General features: G+C 47.6%; 1 protein-coding gene across 3 annotated transcripts in view; it reads left to right on the top strand.

The window, feature by feature from the left end:
* The window catches only part of TENM2 (teneurin transmembrane protein 2), a gene marked incomplete at both ends in the record, with an annotated part of 1,201,679 nt that overhangs the window by 997,564 nt on the left and 182,546 nt on the right, over window positions 1-21,569 (top strand). For all 3 annotated transcript variants that reach the window (XM_082835729.1, XM_082835731.1, XM_082835730.1), the window contains one exon: window positions 14,214-14,409. In XM_082835729.1, the coding sequence (XP_082691855.1) occupies window positions 14,214-14,409 (196 nt within the window). The remainder of the gene's footprint in view (window positions 1-14,213; window positions 14,410-21,569) is intronic.

Genomic DNA, 21,569 nt, shown 5'->3' with positions numbered 1-21,569 from the left:
GCTGGACTCACAGTGACCCTCAGAGGTAGGAAATTTTACTGTCCGCATCTTAGGGATTAGAGAGCAGAGACTCAGAGAGTTGGAGTAACTTGCCCAGGGTCACAGTGCAGCCTGGTGAAAGGTTTAGGCCCAGCTTTGAGAGAAGCCACCAGTGCCCATGATTCTGTTCCGCTTTTGTGCTCGGGAAGGCATTTTGTGACTAGACACGTTCCCAGTTTACTCCCTCTCCTCAGTGATACCTTTGATTTATTTTCACAAGCAGCCCACATAAGACCCTCCTGTTGATCTTAGGAGGGCACAGGGCCAAATGTGACATTGTTGATAAACCACCGTCTAAAGACAATTACATGGGAATGTGCAGTAAATAAGAAATCACATCAGAAAGGCACTGAGAGGTAAAAACTTCCATTCTTCTGACCTCGTGGTAGAGCTTTGGCACATCTTGGAATAGCCTTGAGATGTTCATCACTTTTGCTGAACTTGACCCATACGCTGTGGCTGACTAGGTCTTCAGAGCAGTACCTTCCACCCTTCTCCTGGGTTGGATCAAAAGGCAGCATGATGAGGGCATAGCCTTGTGGGAAGACGAAATATGAAATCAGTCCATTCATGTGCTCAACAAATATTCACTGAATGTCAGTACTGGGGATGCAGAGATGAAAGGCATTTAAAAAGATAGGGACCTGAGAAGTTAAGCAACAACGGCAGCATCATGTAGGGAGAGCTGGAAGATGCGGTACCGGGTGGAAGATTAGAACTGACGTTCCAGAATCAGCTTGGTCTGGGTTTGAATCTTATCTCTGCTCTGTAGTAGCTGGAGGTTTGTGATGAGACTCTCTAGATTCAGCTGTGCCGTCCGTAAAATGAGGGCTGTGCCTCATCAGGTTGTTGTGAGAATAAATGAGCTAATGCCTAGGAAATAGTAAGCACCCCATGGAGATCAGTCGATTCGTCTGACTGCTTATGACCCTTACCGCTCGCTCGCAGGTAACCTAGCAACCAGAGGTCTCTACAGGGAGAGAATGGCAAGGTCTCTGGCAGAAACCAGCGCTGGTTTGCAAACTGAGTTTTCATTGGTCCTCCTCAAGACTAATCCAGATTGCAAAAATCAGAGTCTTCCAACGCGGTCAGGATTGGAAGGATTGGAAACAACTCAGGATTCCTGTCTCCTCTCAATCCTTTTATAAATATACGAGGTGGCAGGGGATCGGGGTGCCTCTCCTGGGGCACATTGCACAGCACATCCAGTCGTGTCCAGCCCGAGCCCAGCTCTTCGTGGGCTGGGAGAGGGGTGGACGGTGCGCATCCTGCTAGCGCTATTCTGTTGTACATTTCTCCAAGTCAATGCCATGTATCATTTATGAAGTTTGTTCCTGTCCCTTGTGTGATAAACTCATCAAACGTTAGCTAAAGAGTTGGGTACAGGTAGTTGAAGACCATGAAAATAGGCCACCAATCCTAACCTGTGCAGGATTCTAGGACAGCTTCCTGAAGGAGATGCTACCCGAGCTGACTCTTAGAAGGTGAGTTAAACAGATAAAGAGAAAGGGGAGAGAGGGAAAGTTTATCATTCCGAGCCGAGGGCAGTGAAGATCCCCCTTTTGTGTGGGCTGTGTCGAAGCTTCACATAACGATTGTCCTTTTTTAAAAATGGTGCTTTTCTTCAGCCGTCACTTACCAACGAGGACATAGCTCTTCCTTTCAGAACTGGCTCTTACAAGGCCAGGAGGGACCAAGGAGGGCAGCCCCTCTGGAGGTTCAGTAGCTGTGACCCTGGATTGAGTTGTTGCAGATTTACAGCGTGTACACAGCCCCTGCTAGGAATCCACGTTAAATAAAAGGAAAAAAGTGGTCAAACACCACAAAGCTATGAATTACCCTTGAAACTGGGAACACACACTTTTTATGTACTGAGGGGAAGTCTTGAAAATAGGAGATCAGGACTTAGGGTTTTCAACTGTTTCTCCCTGATCTCGAAAATTTCGTGGGAGAGGGTTAACAATCTCCCAAGAAGACCCTGTCTTCAGATAGATACATCATTCTATCAGAGGCAGACCATAACCTTGGACTCCACCAACGTTTATTGAGCACCTACTATGTGCCGTGTGTCGAGGGGCTGCAGCAGTGGACAAGGCAGAGCTGGCCCTTGTGTAGCTGCCGGGCACTGGCATTAGGCCCCTCTAAGAATTCCCAAGAAGGAAGGGCCACCTACCAGGGAATGCATTGTCCCTGCCTTGCCCTGGCCTGGCCTTATTACTTAAAGTTTGTCCGTGTTGGGACTTCCCTGGTGGTCCAGTGGTTAGGACTCCGTGCTTCCACCGCAGGGGGCACGGGTTCGATCCCTGGTCGGATCCTAGCATGCCACATGGTGTGGCCAAAAAAAAAATATGATAAAGTTTATCTGTCTTTCTCGTGGAAATCCCTCTGAAACACCTCTGAGAAGGAGGAGGGGTGCTGGGATCTCACCATGGTATTAGAGTTGGTGCTAACACTCTTTAGCAGTAACAGTCGATCCTTTTCTATTCATTTTTCATTCCCCCTACATTCCCCCCATCCCGTCCCAGACATTCAAAACACACTCCTTCGAAAACCACACTTTTAGGCTTGATAACGGAGTTGGTGGGCAGGGGGTGGGGCTTGGCAGGACCCATCAGCTGCTTATCTTCACCCAGCAGACCGCCAAAGCCCCTGCCAATTCCAGAGGGCCCTCAGGGGAACCGGACACAGTGAGCACACCGGGTGAGAAGCTCTCTTTTTATTACAGAAAAAGGGTCTGGTCTCATCTTTTATAACCGTTCGTCAGAGCATCCGTCTCTGCAGACCTTCCGTCGGGCTACCGTCATACTGAAAGGAAACTCCGAAGTGTTAGAAGGCCAGCTCTCTGAGGGCAAAGACGGTCGGGTTCCCTGCCTCATCTCCAGGGCTGACAGCAGTGTGGTCTGTAGGGGGCGCATCCATCCCCGTGGCCTGCTGGTCCCCTCTGCAGCCTGCAGACGCACGGTCTTGTCCGCACTCCCTCCAACTCTGCGGTGCTGGCCCGCTTGCTCTCCCCTAGTCATGCCAAGCTCATTCTGTCTCGTAGCTTTGGCACTGGCTGTTCCCTCTTTCTGGAATGCTCCTCCCTGACATTCAGGTGGCTCCTTCCTTCCTTTTGTCAGGCCTCTACCCAAACGCCATGCCCTCCGTGAGCCCTTTCCCGACAAGGGACTCTAAAACTGGATACTCCTTTCTGCCTTATCCCCATACTCTACTTTATTTGGCTTCAGTCAACGGAATTTAGCCACAAATGACTAGCCGCCCAATGCACACATTTTACATGTACAGTTGGATTCCTAAAATGTGAAAAGTGTGTCTGTCTGAGTAAGCACCGTCACAATCACGATATACAGCGTTGCCACCCCTCAGAAGCTCCCCTGGGCCCCATGGCAACCTCCTACCAGCCCCCCGCTGATCTGCGTTCTGCCGCTAGAGGTTAGGTTTGTCTTCCCTGTAGTTTTATGAACAGGGTAGCCTGTGCTCCTTTGTGTCTGGCCTCTTTCACTCAGCCTAATACCAATGAGATGCACCCATGTTGTTGTGTGTATCCATGGCTCATCCCTGTTATTACCGAGTAGACGTCCGGTTGTATGGCTGCACTATAATCGGCCTGTCCGCTCACTTGTTGATGGGCGTTTGGGCTGTCTTTGGTTTGCCCTTTTTTATTCATAGCCCTCGTCACTCCGTGGCATTCTGTTCCCCTGAGGCAATGTCAGTCCCCCAAGAGGGCAGGAACCTTGGCCATAGGATTCACTGCTGGATCCCCAGGGCCCAGAGCAGGGAGGGCCAGGCACACAGTAGGTGCTCAGTGTTTGTTGATGGAACCAATAGTTTTACTTTCATTTTCCCCTGTAGCATGAGGGCAAGACACAGGCTTGCAAGCGGGGCTTCAGATCTTTCTTTCCTGTGAACCCAATCTAGAGACCTTCAAGCCTTCCAAGGGAAACCAGACGTTAGCTGGGGCTCCCTGCTCGGTGCTCAGTGTGTCTGTGCCCTGTCGTCCTGCCCATGATTTCTGAGTTCCTGTGGCTTCTTCCTCTTGTATCTGCTGATCTCTGCTTTCTTGCCCCGTGATATCCAGGAAAGATGCTCACTCTCTTTGCTGGTTTCCATGAGAAATTCCATCACATCAAGGCTCTTAACAATTTCCCTTAGTTTTTTTCTCTTTTTTTATTTCTTGGATTTGGGAGTGTGGGGAGGGGTCACAGGAAGAGGCCACATTGTGGCCTGGGTGGTCCCCAACATCTTGCTGCTCTCACCTCCCCTCCCTTTACCTCTCTCTAGCTCCCTCTCTATTTCCAGTAACCAAAAATGTCTTCCTTTGTCTCTCCCAGAAAAGTCCCGCCTGCCCTCACGTTCCTTGGTTTCTTGCTTTCTGCTTAAGCAGTGTGTTGAAGAACAGTTTTTCCCCCAATAAGATTAGTAAAATAGCTCCATCTCATCACAGATGGGCGGGGTACCCCCTGAATCCCAGGCACCCCTGTCTTTGTCTTACCAGCGCAGCCTACCAAGAGGGAAGAGATACTCCGGGTCAGGGCAATGGAATCCAAAACACAAGCAACTTGTGTCCTGAGTATGATTCTGTTGACAGTCCTGCAGGCTGCTTTAGGAGCCCCTTTCTGTCGTCGGAGGCCCTCCCACCCTGACACACAGCATAGATTCTCTTTCCCAAAGACAGGAAGGTAAACCTTGATCTCCCCACATGAGCAAGGCTGACCAGCACCACGTTCCGGCTGCCTGTTTATTCAGTGCACTGGCCTGGAATGCAGCGGATTCGGGACACGCTCTCCTAAGCTGACTGCTTGGGTGTGAAGCCCAGTTCTGCCACTTACCAACTCCTGAGCAAGTGATGTAACCTCTCTGTGCCTCGGTTTCCTCATACGCAAAGTGGGGATAGTGATTTGCAGTCATTGGGGCTATTATAAGCATTAAATGAGATCGTACGTGCGAATCACTTAGAACAGTGCCTGGCCTCATTAAATGTTACCTCGTAGTATCATCCAAGCAGTTAGCAAACAGAACTGAGGAAAGCTGTATCGCATTTACTAAAAATTCCTAAGAACTTTGCCTAAAGAGGTTATGTCCTTTCAGTAGTTGTATCACCAAATTCCACTGTGTTGGTATACACTCCACTCTGGGTACGATTTCCTTTGGGCCTAAAGGTTTACATTCATTCAGTCAAGATCTTTGCTGAGTACCCACTACGTGCCAGGCACTGCTCTAGGCCCCAGGGGATACCATATGGAATAAAACAGACACACCTCCTACTTATTTATTTATTTATTTTTCTGGATTCAAAGCTGGTTAACGTTTATTTATTTGTTTGGTTTTTTTTTTATTGAGGTATAGTTTATGTACAATATTATATAAGTTTCAGGTGTACAACACAGTGATTCACAATGTTTAAAGATTACATTCCATTTATAGTTATTCTAGGGTCTCCCAGTCTTAAGAAGTTTGTGTTCAAGAGTAGTGAGGTGGGGCTTCCCTGGTGGTGCAGTGGTTGGGAGTCCGCCTGCCGATGCAGGGGACGCAGGGTCGTGCCCCGGTCTGGGAAGATCCCACATGCCGTGGAGCGGCTGGGCCCGTGAGCCATGGCTGCTGGGCCTGCGTGTCCGGAGCCTGTGCTCCGCAACGGGAGAGGCCACAGCAGTGAGAGGCCCGCGTACCGAAAAAAAAAAAAAAAAAAAAAAGAGTAGTGAGATGGACTATAAATTAGCAGGTAAGTGACAAGGTTTTTTTCAAAGAGTTTTTGCTGAGGACGAAAAGGAGAAGCGATAGAAGCATTTTAGAATGGGTGGTTAGGGATGCCCTTTCTAAGGTCATGGTGTTTAGGCGGGCAGGATTGACAAAAGGAGCAGGCAGCTGGGGACTTCCCTGGTGGTCCAGTGGTAAAGAATTCACCTTCCAGTGAAGGGGACGCAGGTTTGATCCCTGGTCTGGAAACTAAGATCCCACATGGCATGGGGCAACTAAGCCTGCACGCCTCAACTACTGAGCTCGCGCACCTCAACGAGAGAGCCCATGTGCTGCAAACCTCAGAGCCCATGCGCCCTGGAGCCACTACTAGAGAGAGAAAACCCACAAGCCACAACTAGAGAGAAGCCTGCATGTCACAGCGAAGAGCCCGCTCTGAAATGAATGATCCCACATGCCTCAGCAAAGATCCCATGTGCCACAACTAAGACCCAATGCGGCCAAAACTAAAATAAATAAATTGTTAAAAAAAAAAATGGAAAGAAAAAAAGCAGGCAGGCAGCTGTAGGATCAGGAGGAAGAGCTTGTGCAAAGGCCCTGAGGCTGGGATGAGCTTGGCATATTCCAGAGACAGAGAGGAGAGCAGTGTGGCTGGAACACAAGGAGAGAGAAGTTTGGAGGTGGGCAAGAGGAATTTATGGGCCAGGTATGGCCAGCACCCAGCAAAACCATCCAGAACTTTCTTGACCTCTTTTTGCATCTTCTCCAGTGGTCCATCTTTCTGTCCTCAGGTGCCCAACCCACTCTGCTCAAGTCTGACGCTAGCACTCCTGGGCTCTGCCTTCCTCCCCCTTCTCTGCTCACTGGCATCTTTAGGAAATTTACAAACCAGGCCAGCCACCAGCTATGCTGGAAGCTACAGCCAGGTTCTTGGAAAACTTAAGGCGACCTCCCACCATTAAGCCTCATGCAAATCCAAGTTCAAGTCCTCGCTTGGCCACCAGCCACAGTCAGTGGCCCTGGGTATGTTACTTAACTTCTCTAGCAGCCTTTGTTCTCTCCTGAGAAGTGGGGAGGAGAATAAGATTTCTGGGAGGATGAAATGAGATACCATATATCAGCTTTTGCCATTATGCCTGGCACATAGCAAGTGCCTAGAAAAAAAAATAAGTACTTCTTCTTTTTGATGATGACGTTTTCCGCCACTGCAAGAGGACGTGCGGTGAAGGAATCAAGAGTTGCACCTGTGTGGATGTGGTCTCCCCTGCTCCTTACTGTAAGGAATTTCAGGCTGCTTGATCCGCACGATGGAGCCCAGCATGATGATTGCTACAGTCCGCAAATATAGGTGCTGTTTCCTTCCCAGAAGCTTAGGGACTCGTTCGCATAGCTGGTGGACAGACAGCCCGGCAGCGCCCACACTGGGCCAGTCAGCATCTAATGAAGTGACTTGGACACTGTAAGTAGGAACTGAAAATGACAAGCGAGGCCACGTGGAAGGAAGGGAGCCCCCCACCCCCACCGGAGCACGGCCCACCACCCTCATCCTTCCACGCTTCCCGGAGCACTCAGCCCTTTGAAGGAGAGAGAAGAGGTGGTGCAGAGCTTTAAATGAGGAATCAGCCAGACCCACTTTGCCACGGGCCTAGCTGGAGGCGGAAAGAGATGCACAGGCCCCCGGGAGTGACCCACCACTGCCAGTTGTCACCAGATGCCACCAGAGACTCCGTGGTCATGTGGCTTCGAGCAGCCCTCGCTCACACATGCTGCTTCCCTGCCATCCAGCCGACTGCTGTGTGTGCCCTGCCGTCTGAGGCAGAATCAACATCAGGCATCAGGAGGCCGGGGATGCAGCCAGCGCGGGGCCAGGCGCGGCAGGCTCTCCGTGGGAAATGTCGGCATTCGCCGCTGCTCCTGTCCACGTGGGCCCTCAGCGAGCAGGTGGCCCAAATAGCAAGAAACTTATTTACCCGCCCCCCGCCCCACTTTCCCAGGGTCCTGGACCCAGTAATAACTTCTTCCTGAAGGGTGATGGATCTGTCTTTAACCTTGTCCTCTGTGGCAGGTGTGTGTTTGCATGGCTTCCAGAAGCATCTCTCAGCTGCGCGCTCCCTGCCTGTGGACGCTTTCCCTCCTGGGAAAGTGACAGGCCCTGCTCAGCGGTGCAGCCCCCTCTGCTCTCTCCTCCAGCTCCTCTGGAAACCCACTAAGTTGTCTTAATTACCATTCCTCCTTGCTCTCTGCCAAGAAGGGGGCAGATTGAAAATTGGATCAAATATTTCCTGTGGTTTCTTTCTTTGTCCCTCGAGCGCTCGTAAAAGTTGTGTTTTCATGCCACTTTGGGCTATGACTGATGACTTAAAGGCACAGCCCTCACACTGCATGCCAACATGCGTTGTTTTCCAGAGGCCAAGGGAAAGAGGAGAACTTCGGTGACAGAGGGGGAGTTTATCAGGGGTTATGGCGCTGTCACCCTCTGGGTGACCTTACTGCCTGGTCAAGAGAGGCCAGCTGCCTTGAGAGACAGACTTGGCCCTGCAGGCAGCCTGTGCGCACACATCCCCCATCGGGGTTGGGTCACGGGCCTTCTGATCCTCTTCCAAGGCTCTCTGCAGATCTATTAGACAGAACGTGCCAGGAAGCAACCTTCTTAGTCCTTCAAGCACAGCACGGTCCTCCAGGCAGCCTGGAATTGATCATGATGGGATCCTGGAGCTGAGGAAACAGATGTCCCTGGTGCTAAGCCTGAGTTATCAATCCCCAGTGCTGGGGCATGAGAAAGCAACTCTGGCCAGGGTCTGAGTTCTTGGAAGATGGACTCTTCCTAGTGTCAGCCAGGCTGCCGTCTAGGATTCCTAGAGAACAGAGGCTCTCCAGAACCAGATGGCCTCCATGCAAACCAGCTTGTTACTGTGCTTCTGCTTTCCCTGCCCTGGAAAGCAGTCTCTGCATCTGGCTGGCTTGATCCACCTTGTATTTCTAGCCTCCAACCCTCCCCGGGTTATAGCAGCCGTGAATGATGCTATGTGACGCTGCTTGGTATATGTTAACCTGTGAGGAGGGTAACTGCATATTCCAAACGGGAGCACTCTCAAGAGCGAAAGGAGGAACAGAGGAGATGGAAACTAGGACATCCCTGGGCAGACTGGGATAGACAGACACCCTACACATAACAGGTTGGAACTCGGCCGACAGAAGATGCTGCCATCCTGGGTGATTCTCTCCCACCGCCCCTAAGAAGTGGAAACATTTGCTGGTACTTTACTATAATCTTGGGAGGTGAACCAGGAAGGAGGAGAAGCATGAGGTGAAGAAATCTTGAAGGCTGTGCTGAAATAACACGTGAAATAACATATAACACAAATAACAACACATGTTGAGGCTACGCCTCAACATTTCAGTAGCTTGATTTTTTTTTTTTCATGTGTACAACATTATAGTGGGTTGGCCAAAAAGTGCGTTCAGTTTTAAGTAAACATAAAAGACACATGTTTCATTTTCACCAAGAACTTTACTGAAAAATGTATTCATTAACCGAGTGAACTTTTGGGCCAACCCAGTATTTCAGCGTCTGTATGCACTGCAGTGTGCTCACCACCGAAGTTTTGTTTCCATCCATCACCACACAGTGGACCCCCTTCACCCATTTTGCCCTCCCCCACCCCCCTTCCCCTCTGGTAGCCACTACCCCCTTTTTCTGTGTCAGTGGCCTAATTTAGTGAGTGTTTATCGCTTGCTTGTGTCGGTATTCGCAGCTTCCCTCCAAGCGCTAATCTAGGATCCAGGCCACTCCTATCTTGTGACTCCATCGTCTTGGGCTTTAAGAGAACTCTGGTTCTCTCTAGAGGCAGATAGGTAGGGAGAGTGAGCAAGCAGGTGGCGGCACAGAACGCTTTATGGCAGGGTCTAGAAGTGGAGCTCATCCCACAGCGTATGCTCCATTGACGGGAACGCTGTCACGTGCTCCCACTTAAAAGCAAGGAAGCTGGAAAGGAACGAGACACTGATACAGACAGTGACCATCAGTCTCTACCACAGTGGTCACTAAGGAACAGTGTCAAAGGAGGAAAAGAGGGAAGACAAGCGACGGAGCAGAGAAAGTCCAAAGAAAGAAGGTGTACATTGGACATCATCCTGTTGAGAATTTTTTAATTTAAGTAATTAATTTATTTATTTTTGGCTGCGTTGGGTCTTCGTTGCTGCGTGTCGGCTTTCTCTAGTTGCGGCGAGCGGGGGCTACTCTTCATTGCGGTGCGTGGGCTTCTCATTGCGCTGGCTTCTCTGGTTGTGGAGCACGGGCTCTAAGGCGCGCAGGCTCAGTAGTTGCGGCTCGTGGACTCTAGCGCACAGGCTCAGTAGTTGTGGCGCACGGATTTAGCTGCTCCGCGGCATGTGGGATCTTCCCGCACCAGGGCTCTAACCCGTGTCCCCTGCATTGGCAGGCGGATTCTTAACCACTGCGCCACCAGGGAAGTCCCTCCACTGAGAATTGAAAAGGTGAAGTCATAATGGCCGTCTAAAGTCACCTCTCAAATCTTGATGATCTATAGGCAGATTCCTTGGGCCACAGTGTCCATCACGTGCATGTCTGGTGGTGCATGACTGAGGCTTGCTGCCTGTAACTCTGCCCCTTTCTCTTCTATTCAGGAAAGCACGTTAGAAGACAAGGGAGGGCAGGTGATTATTACTGGAGACAAAACCTTCAGTACATGGCAACTTAGTTTCCTTTCAATGGAATTCATTTACAGATTCAGTAATTTATGCACTTGATATTTTACAAATATTTATTGATCGAACTCTGCTCAAGATGAATTAGACACAGCAATGAATTATCATCATGATAGCAGAAACTTTCAGGGTGTGTTTACCATATACTGAGTACTGACTATTCGAAGCACTTTACATGGTTTGACTCATTTAATCTTTACAACAGTGTTTTGCTGTATTATTATTATGTTTTGAAATTATACCCATTTTAAAGATAAGGAGACTGAGGCACAGAGAATTGAAATAGCTTGTGCAAGTGTCACAGCAAGTAAGCAGCAGAGCGTGGGTTCTAATCAGGCAGTCTAGCTCCGAAGTTCTCAGGCTTAACCGCTCTACCATGCAGAAGAAATCCCTGCCCTCCTGGAGTTTACATTCTTCTGAGTAGACAGACAATAAACATAAAAACATTATATCAGGGCTTCCCTGGTGGCGCAGTGGTTAAAAATCCGCCTGCCAATGCAGGGGACACAGGTTCGAGCCCTGCTCTGGGAAGATCCCACATGCCACAGAGCAACTAAGCCCGTGCGCCACAACTACTGAGCCTGCGCTCTAGAGCCGGCAAGCCACAACTACTGAAGCCTGTGCTCCTAGAGCTCGTGCTCCACAACAAGAGAAGTCACCACAATGAGAGACCCACGCACCACCGCGATGAAGAGTAGCCCCCGCTTGCCGCAACTAGAGAAAGCCCGTGCACAGCAACGAAGACCCAACGCAGCCAAAAATAAATAAATAAATTTATTTTTTTAAAAAAACGTTGTATCATTCTAGAGGGTGATAAGTGCTTTGAAGAAAATAAAGCACAACAAAGGGATACAGGATTGGGACGCCTCAGACCAACATGTCCCAGTGCCCCTGGCTCACAGATTCTTCCTTAAATGAAAACTGCTCTCCGTACTTCCGTGGAGGGGCTCCGAGGAGCCGGCCAAAATAGATGTCCGCTCTCTCCTCTGACAAATACCTTTTCCAAGAGTCATTTGATTGGTTGGACAGCGTGCGCTGCTGCTGGTCCTAAGCCATTTCTGTGCCCCTGGGCTGGGCAGCCAGTTCAGCAAGAGATGACTGATGCCCAAATTAATAATGAGCAATGGCCCCATGCAGGTAACCACCTTCCCCCAACTTTTCCTCGTGGGAGTGATAACCTGGACCCCAAATGAACTATATCCTTCTCACCTCGGCACCGAGGAAGTTACACTCATTCCTCTGGCTGACAGCAGTTTGTAGACATGGGTCTGGGTAGTCGGAAATTTACAAGCTGCTGAGGAACAAATGCTCTGGTTACAAAGGGCTCCGAAAGGAGCATCAGTTTGTCATATCCCTGCAGCTCATTTATTTTATCCCATAAAGACAGCTGCAACCAACAGGCTCTGGGGTAGAGGGAAGCTAAATACAAACATTTGTTTCCTGAGAGATGGAGGAGATTTCCACTTCCTACGCAACGTCCCTTGCCAGGCCCCCAGATACAAAAGCTAGAACCATGTGCTTCTCTTCTGCGATCCTTGTGATTTGCAAATAAGTGACTCAGAGTCACAAGGTACTTCATAAAATGGTTATTATCTTCCAGGCACTGCCCTAAGCATTATCTCATGTCATCCTTATAACATCCCCAAAAGGTGGGTGTTATTATTCCCTAGTATGCAAACCAGGAAGAGGGTGAAAGATCCGCCTCACTTCAAACAGTAGCAAATGGCAGTCAGAATTCAAACCCAGGGCTGTCTGACAGCAAAACCTTTGTACCTAAGCTTATAGACTCTTTTGGTTTCAATTATCACATTTCAGTCGGGAAAAGCTGGCGATTCTGCTGACAAGGAAGTCCCATTAGTAGATTTCCTGGAGTTTCATTCTTTGAAGTTCGTGAAAGGGGTTACAGTGGATGTCAGTAACCCACATAACCCTTTTGATGGCAGGGAAAGTGGTGAGAGAGAGCTTAATCCCACAGTGGTGGTTTTTATCTGCTAAAGACCTACACTTTGAATGTTCTCTGGAAGTCAAGGTGCAAATGACTTGCCTGTGGAATGATTTCGCAGGAGTTCGCAAGATGATTGCATTTCTGCTGGGGTCTTATTGATTTTCTCATCAACAAGTAAGAAACATGGGTGTCCTCTTTGCCTTTCCCTTCATCCTCTGTGTCCGGCCCATGGTCAAGCCCTGTCCTCTCTTCCCTAGAAATGTTCCTGCCAAGTTGTCCCCTTTCCTCATTCACTGTCCTGATCAAGACGCCTGTCACCTCACACTTGGGTTTCTGCAGTTGCTTGCTAACTGGTCTTTCTGCTTCTTTTCATTCCCTCTTCTAGAACACCTCATAGCCTGCCTGCAAATGAATTCCTCAGAACATTCCTCCCATCACGTCGTCAGTCACTGCTCAAGGATCTTCTGTGGCTCCCACTTGCCTGCCGCAGGATTTCACCATTCCCTAGGACAGGCCCCTTCGGATCACACTTGCTCTCCCGTTCCCCTCACTCCGTTCCTGGTTGCCTTCACCCACCACTCTGCCTTCCACTGATTGCTTCCAGTTCTGAGCCTGGTTTCCACTGAAACAGAGTTTCATAGTTAATTGCCGGTCGATGGGAGGCCAGGCACTGTGAGGGCGCTGCACCTAAACAGATCTAGGTCCACATTTTTGCTTGCTCACTTGGTCACTGGGTGACGTTTGATGTGTTGCTGGACTTCTCTGAGCCTCAGTTTTCTTATCTGTAAAATAAGATACCAATAGTGCCGATCTTACAGGGGTTTTGCAAGAGTTGAATGAAATGATGACGACGATGGTGGTGGTGATGGCAGCTCGTGTGTATTTTGTGTTTGCTTTGTGCCAGGCACTGTTATCAATATGATCTTATTTCTCACAACAAGCTATAACATAGGTACTGTTATTTTCAGTTTTGCAGATGGGAAAATTGAGGGAGGGACAGGTGAAGCTAATAAGTTCCAGATTCTCTCCCAGGTAGTCTGGCCCCTCAGCCCTCTTTCTTAACTACTCTGATAGACCACCTTCCTTTCGTGAACGATCAGTCAAGGGTATCTGGTAACATAGGTTCATAATTCTTTACCTGAAACTCTTGAGTGCCAGATGCAATTTGGATTTCAGAATTGGGGGAATTATTAAAAAGTTATACTTGGCATATGCTGTGTATCCTATAACACCCCAGTAGGGACTGGAGCAAAAACCCATCTCTCTCTCTCTCTCTCCCTCCCTCTCCCTCTCCCTCTCCCTCTCCCTCTCCCTCTCCCTCTCCCTCTCCCTCTCCCTCTCCCTCTCCCTCTCCCTCTCCCTCTCCCTCTCCCTCTCCCTCTCCCTCTCCCTCTCCCTCTCCCTCTCCCTCTCCCTCTCCCTCTCCCTCTCCCTCTCCCTCTCCCTCTCCCTCTCCCTCTCCCTCTCCCTCTCCCTCTCCCTCTCCCTCTCCCTCTCCCTCTCCCTCTCCCTCTCCCTCTCCCTCTCCCTCTCCCTCTCTCTCACACACACACACACACAGAAAAAAAACCACAAAAGCTGAAAAGAGATTATGGCCTTATAGTCGTAAAACTATTAGCAATAATTACAATAAACGGTGACTGTTATTATTACAACTTTCATGACTCTCGTTTTACTTACAATCAAATGAGCTTATAGTAAAATGTACTCAGGAGTATCTCTCAGTTAACTCATGGGGCTGGAGGGGAGGGTGCTTGTTATGGGACCAGGTCTGCACCCTGTGTCACATGCTCTCTTCTTTTCCCAGTATGACTTCATGGAGCGTCTGGACGGAAAGGAGAAATGGAGCGTGGTCGAGTCACCCAGGGAACGCCGGAGCATACAGACCCTGGTTCAAAACGAAGCCGTGTTTGTCCAGTACCTGGACGTGGGCCTGTGGCACCTGGCCTTCTACAATGATGGCAAAGACAAAGAGATGGTTTCCTTCAACACTGTAGTCTTAGGTAGGTACGGGATCTCTGAGGTGATACGTCAGGAAGGAAAGGATGGAAGTGTCTGGCTTCGCTGTTGAAGGCGCATCTTCCCAGGTGGTCCTACTATGTAGGGGACCAAACCAGCATCCTTAATTTAGGGTTCATAGTATCACCTAAAACTAGCCCTGATTAAAATATGAATGCTACTTAAATCATGAAAAAGCCACTGTGAGGACCGGGGATTGAGTTGCAGTGAAGAGCTTGGCTCCAACCACCTGGCTCAAGCCCTGGCCACACAACCTAGGCAAATCATTGGACTTTTGTCAGCCTCAGTTCCTCATGGTAAAACAGAACTATCTAGTCCCTCCTTATAGTGCTGCTGTAAGGAGTAAATGAAATGTTACAGGTATAAATCCCTAAGCAGCCAGTAAATACTGACCGTTTGTGTCAGGTCACAATTTTTCTCAAGAATCAAGGAAAGCTCAAACTAAATTTTTTTTTAAAAACCTGAAAAATAAATCAGGAAGAGGATATAACCATAAGAAAGAAATCATATCTTTGTTCCCAAATTGGTAAATCTAAAAAAGCTTGAATTAAGCACTTGTCATTTGGGGCATGTTTTATAGCAGTCCTTTCTAGTAGCCATTGGGGAAAAGCTAAGATTTTATCCAAAATTTCCCCTTATATGTGCATACAAACCTGTAGGAGTGCCACTATTTTGAGAATATTTCATGAGGTTTTCTAAAGCAAGCCCTAAGAATTTTAACAATCATATCACCTATAAATAATTTTCATAACATTTATTTTGTCATGAGGTTTTAATCTTCTTACTAATGATAATAACTGATCCTCTCTGAATCAGGGCAGATTTTTAGACCCATTTCACAGAGGAATTAACTGAGGTTCAGGAAACTGAGTCCCTCAAGGTCCCAGGATATAGAAATGGTGGAAATGGCATGGACTCCTGGGCCTCATTCATTGCCTTTCTGCAACGCCATGTTGTCCCAGCAGCGTTTAGTTGTGGACCTCAAGTTTCACTAGAGAAACCTAGATAAGATGGTTGATCCAGGATTAAATCCTACCTTTTCTTTCCCACATCCTACCTGGGAGAGTCACTAAACTCCCTGAGCCTCAGATTCATCGTTTGTGGGAAGGTAATGACGATACCTCCGAAGGGAGGGATGATGTGACTTCAGGTACTGAACCTGTCTGGAATGGAGCTGGTAGTCACTCGTGAAAGCTGATGATTTTTTAAAAATATTTATTTATTTATTTGGCTGCACTGGGTCTTATTTTCAGGATCTTCGTTGCAGCACGCAGGATCTTTAGTTGCGGCATGTGGGATCTTTTAGTTGCTGCACGCGGGATCTTTTAGTTGCGGCACGTGGGATCTAGTTCCCTGACCAGGGATCGAACCCAGGCCCCCTGCATTGGGAGCGCGGAGCCTTAGCCACTGGACCACCAGGGAAGTCCCAAGCTGATGACTTTTTAAGAGCGCATCTTGTACAGCTGTTTTTCTATGGACTGCATGTTAAGAACTTCTCTGTTAGTTTCATGGATTGCTCTGAAGGATTCCCTGATTCTTGAAAGAGAACCTGAAATTCAGGTGGCAGCCACAACTTCAGAATGGTACAAAATCAGGTGGGATTTGGTATTTACCATAGCATTGAAGTTAATGCTTAGTCCCTCTGTTAAGGAAAGATTGGCCCTAACAGGGTTAGCCAAATGCTCCTTTTAAAGCAGTGCTTGGCATGCCAGAGCCCATGGGCCGAGTCCAGCCCACTGCCTATTTTTATAAATAAAGTTTTATTGGACCACAGCCACATTCATCTGTTGACAAATTGTCTGTGGCAGCTATAACAACAGAGTTGAGTGGTTGCAGTGGAGACAGTTTGGCCCATAAAGCCTAAATATTTACTCTCTGTCACTTGACAGAAAAAGTTTGCCAAGCCCTGCTCTACACTAATGGCATAAACTTTGTATCAGGAAAGTCACTGGAGAAGTCTTCCACCGTTGGGGAAAGTTCCCAGGAGCATGTTATGTACCAATGAGGGAAAAAAAAATAATAATGTAAAAGGATAAAAACCAGATCACAAAAGAAAGAAACTGGCAACACATTTAGAACTAGTTTGAGATGGTAAGATAAAGAACAATCTTTTGCTTAAGAACATGATGGGAAATGATATCCTTTTGGTCACCTTGTGTGTATTTTTAAAAAAACTTTTTGTAAATCTTTTTTTTTCCAATTTTTATTGGAGTATAGTAGATTTACAATGTTGTGTTAGTTTCAGGTGTACAGTAAAGTGCGTCAGTTATACATATACATATATCTACTCTTTTTTAGATTCTTTTCCCATATAGGTCATTACAGAGTAGAGTAGAGTTCCCTGGTGCTATAGAGTTGGTCCTTATTAGTTATCTATTTTATATGTAGTAGTGTGTACACGTCAATCCCAATCCTCCAATTTATCCCCACCCCTTTCCCCCTTGGTAATCATAAGCTTGTTTTCTACATCTGTGACTCCATTTCTGTTTTGTAAATAGGTTTATTTGCACCATTTTTTGAGATTCCACATGTAAGTGAGAGCATGTGATATTTGTCTTTCTCTGTCTGACTGACCTCACTCAGTATGACAATCTCCAGGTCCATGCATTCGCCTTGTGTTTAAATGCAAAGACTTGATACACATGACAGCAAACCCCACACACGGCAGCTGGCTTCGCTGGAGTCTATAAAGACTCAGTGGAATGGTTAATAACAAAAACAGTAACAACGGCACATCTATAGAGAGTTGACCATGGACTAGCTCCTGGACTTGGCCCTTCTGGGGTCTAGATCAGTTAACCCATAGAGGAGTTATATGAGGTCATTACTACCAATATTCTGTTTTCCAGTTGAGGAAGCCCAGACTCAGAGAAGTTAAACAAGTTGCCCAAGGTCACACACAGCTAGTAAGGGGTGGAGTCAGGATTCAAACTCTCCCAGAGCCTGTGCTCTTAACCACTGGATTGCTTTGGATTCGAGCCAGATAAATCCCTTTCCCCTTCCACACAGCAAGTTGTCTGGGGGCCATGTTATCTAATAATGGCTTCTGCCCTCCGTTGCCTTTATCCACATGGACACAGACAGTGGTAGTGAGATGCCCTTCCCCCAGGCCATTACCCTCATTCGCCTGTCGGAGCTGGGAATAGCAATTCTCCCCAGAGGATTTCTCTCCTCTGGACTGTAGCTCAGAGAGAAAGGCAAAGGTTATCGGCCTAATAGTTGGGCAGACATCTTGATAGAGCAGTGATAGTAATTGGCCTGAAATGTAGGGAAAAGTGCAGTGTTTTATTTGGTTCAGAGATTCTCCCACACATATCTATTATCGGAACACACTCCATCAGAGCAGCCAGGAGCGCCGAAAGCCCCTGTGATATGAAACAGAAGGAAGGATGTTAGATGGGTGTTGACCAGCCATCACACTAAATATACCTTTGACTCAGGGATGTCTTTTGTGTTTTGGAGAGAAGCAGCCTGCTTTCAGAAATGAGTTTCATCTCAGGGTACAACAGAGTGGCGTTCTTGAAGCACGGTGCAGATTTCGGGGAGGCCAGCCTCCACTTGTATAAAAATCCCATTTCCTGGGCTAACTCTCATCACCTGCCTTGTTTCCTCAACAAAAGTCCAACCAGGTTGACAAAAAGGAAAGCTGATAAGATTTCAAGAGTAATATTTAATTGGGTGTTGGAAAAAGGGGACTGAGAGAGGTGAGCTCCTTCTATATTTCAGCAGTACTACGTAATTGTTTCTTTCCTCAAAAACTGTAGAAATGCTTCAAAGACAAGACCTGGGCGGGGGGTGGCATGGTGAGAATGTAAATTGATACAGCCACTAGGGAGAACAGTATGGAGGTTCCTTAAAAAACTAAAAACAGAACTACCATATGGCCCAGCAATCCCACTCCTGGGCATATACCCTGAGGAAACCATAATTCAAAAAGACACATGCACCCCAATGTTCACTGCAGCACTAATTACAGTAGCCAGGACACGGAAGCAACCTAAGTGTCCATCGACAGATGAATGGATAAAGATGTGGTACATATATACAATGGAATGTTACTCAGCGATAAAAAGGAACGAAATTGTGCCATTTGCAGAGACGTGGATGGATCTAGAGACTGTCATATAGAGTGAAGAGAGTCAGAAAGAGAAAAACAAACATCGTATAACATCACTTATATTTGAAATCTAGAAAAATGATGCAGTTGAGCTTTATTTGCAAAGCAGAAATAGAGACAAAGACGTAGAGGACAAACGTATGGATACCAAGGTGGCGGGGAGGTGGGATGAATTGGATACCAAGGTGGCAGGGAGGTGGGGTGAATTGGGAGACTGGGATTGACATATATACACTACCATACATAAGATAGATAACTAATGAGAACCTACTGTATAGCACAGGGAACTCTACTCATTGCTCTGTGGTGACCTAAATGGGAAGGAAATCCAAAAAAGAGGGGATATATGTATATGTATAGCTGATTCACTTTGCTGTACGGCAGAAACTAACACAACATTGTAAAGCAACTATACTCCAATACAAATTAATTTTTAAAAAAGACCCGGGGAAATTGAATGAAAAATACTCTTCACTGCAGTTTTTGCTCATTTTGGATTCTCCCACCCTCTGAGATGCGTGCGCGTACACACATACATACACACACACTTCAACTATTACTTACCAAGGACCTACTGTGTGCCAAGCATTGAGAATACCTGGGTGATCATTTCAGCTCTGGTCTCTTCCTCATGGAGCTTGATGAGAGAAGACAGATAGGTAAAAAGACAATTGTAGGAATTAGGGGAAGATAGAGGAAAGGGTACAAAACCCAGGTTGAGGGCAGTAGGGAAGGAAGATGCCTAGAAGCTAAATGTTTTCTAAACTGGGACTTAAGGATAAATACCTCAGCTAAAGGGCAAGGAGGCCTTCCAGCCCAGCCCAGAGCCTATGCAAAGACCGTAGTCCTTTTGCCTGGGACTGTGGTAGCAAAGAGCTTCCTCTCTTCGATGCTCTGTCTTTGAGGATGTTAGGTTGGAGAACAGGGAGATTTCCACCAAAGCATCCCCAGACCCAGATGCTCAGTGAGAACCTAACTCTACTTTGCTGTCCGAGTGACTTCTGAACATGCAAGCTGGATAATGTCACGTTTCTGTTGAAAATTTTTCGCTTGCTCCCATTGGTCCCAGAATAAAATGTAACTCATCCACATGGTCTCCAGGGCCCTAGATGATCTGGGTTTCTCCAAACTCATCTTAGGTCACTCTCTTCCTTTTTAGCTACCCTCCAGCCACGTGGGATTCAGTTCTGCCGTTTTCCACCTCAGGGCCTTTGCATCAGCTCTTCCTTCTGCCTGGGATACTCTTTCTTGCTTGCTTTTTTATTTTTTTTTTTGTGGCCATGCTGCGAGGCTTGCAGATCTTAGTTCCCCGACCAGGGATCAAACCTCGGCCCACTGCAGTGGAAGCACAGGGTCCTAACCACTGGACCGCCAGGGCATTCCCCTGCCTGGAATACTCTTCACCTGGCTGTTCCAGCTCACCCTTATATGTCACCTGCATAGAATAGAGACGCCCTCCCTGACTGTCCTTTCTCAGTAGCTTCCACCTCTTACTCCCCATCACAGTGTCCTATTCTCTTCAAAGCACATATCACAATTTTTATTTGATTTGATAATTTTTTTTTTGGCCCGTATTCTCTATGACAGTGGAAGTTCTGTGAGGGCAGGGACTGTGTCTGTCCTAGTCACCATTGTATTCACCAGTGTCTTGTAGGGTGCCTTGCATATAACAGTTGCTCAGTTAATAAAGTAAACCCGGGCTTCCCTGGTGGCGCAGTGGTTGAGAGTCCTCCTGCCGATGCAGGGGACACGGGTTCGTGCCCCGGTCTGGGAAGATCCCACGTGCCGCGGAGCGGCTGGGCCCGTGAGCCGTGGCCGCTGAGCCTGCGCGTCCGGAGCCTGTGCTCCGCAACGGGAGAGGCCACAGCAGTGAGAGGCCCGCGTACCGCAAAAAAAAAAAAAAGTAAACCCTATGTCAAGGACTGTGACAGGTCTGAGATCTCACCGTAATTGTCAGCTCACACAGTAGCCGGCCACAGTCTCATAGATGTTATCAGAAGAGGAGGTGCTCCTGGGTCAGAGACAAAAGACTTTATTCCTCAGAGCAATGTAATATCCACAGTATCAACATATGTGCCAGTTCCAAGCCCCAGTCCCCACAGGGCAACACAAACAGAGCCAGGTGTTACCTACACAGGCAGTGGGTTACAAGACAGGAGAGAAACTCTGAATTTACTGTCCTTGAGTCTCCAAATGGGCGGTGAGCCTGCTCATTCTTTTCTCCAGAGGGAGACATTATCTTTATTTATACTGGACAGTAACTAAACTTGCCCTTTGCTCTGGAGACAGACACTGTCTCTATCTCCCAAGGCTGTTCACTATACAGACAGCCTTTAAAAAAAGATAGTCCAGAGCTAAGGAGTCAGTGCCTCTGCTCATAAGACATTCAGGAACACAAGACACCCGTGGCAAATTGTCTCCTAACATCATGTGAAATTGCTTTTTGACCTGCAAAAGCAGCTACTTCATATGATTCAACCTAATGCTTTTTGAATGAAAGAAGGAACGGAGGATGAATAAACAAATCGATAGCTACTTAGATGCTTCTCAGCCCACCTTTATTCTGCCAACCTCAGGGAGTTGAGCCTGCAGTGATAATTGTTAGACACTAAAGACATTGGCTTGGGAATTCCCTGGCGGTCCAGTGGTTAGGACTCTGTGCTTTCACTGCTGAGGGCTCGGGTTCAGTCCCTGGTCAGGGAACTAAGATCCTCAAGCCACGCAATGCAGCCAGGAAAAAAAAAAAAAAAAAAAAAAAGGAGAAGAAGAAAATAAATTGGCTCGATACTGATTTTGAAAAAGCAGGTACACTGATTGAGTTCTCCTGGTGCCGGAAACCAACCACACCCGGACTCTGGCAGAAGAGAGCTGAGAAGTGAAGCACTATAGAAAGAAAGCACTACGGAGTGGTTTGGTTTTTCAGTCCAGAGTGGGAATAAATGGGAAATTCGGTTTAAAGGAAAACCTCCCTTACCATTCACAGGTGACTCCATTAGGGACAATTAGACTTCCTAGTCTTTCAAGCAT

This window comes from Leucopleurus acutus, assembly GCF_964270905.1.
Source record: "Leucopleurus acutus genome assembly, chromosome: 3".
NCBI classification, from domain to species: Eukaryota; Metazoa; Chordata; class Mammalia; order Artiodactyla; family Delphinidae; genus Leucopleurus; species Leucopleurus acutus.
This window is presented reverse-complemented; position numbering and strand designations above follow the sequence as displayed.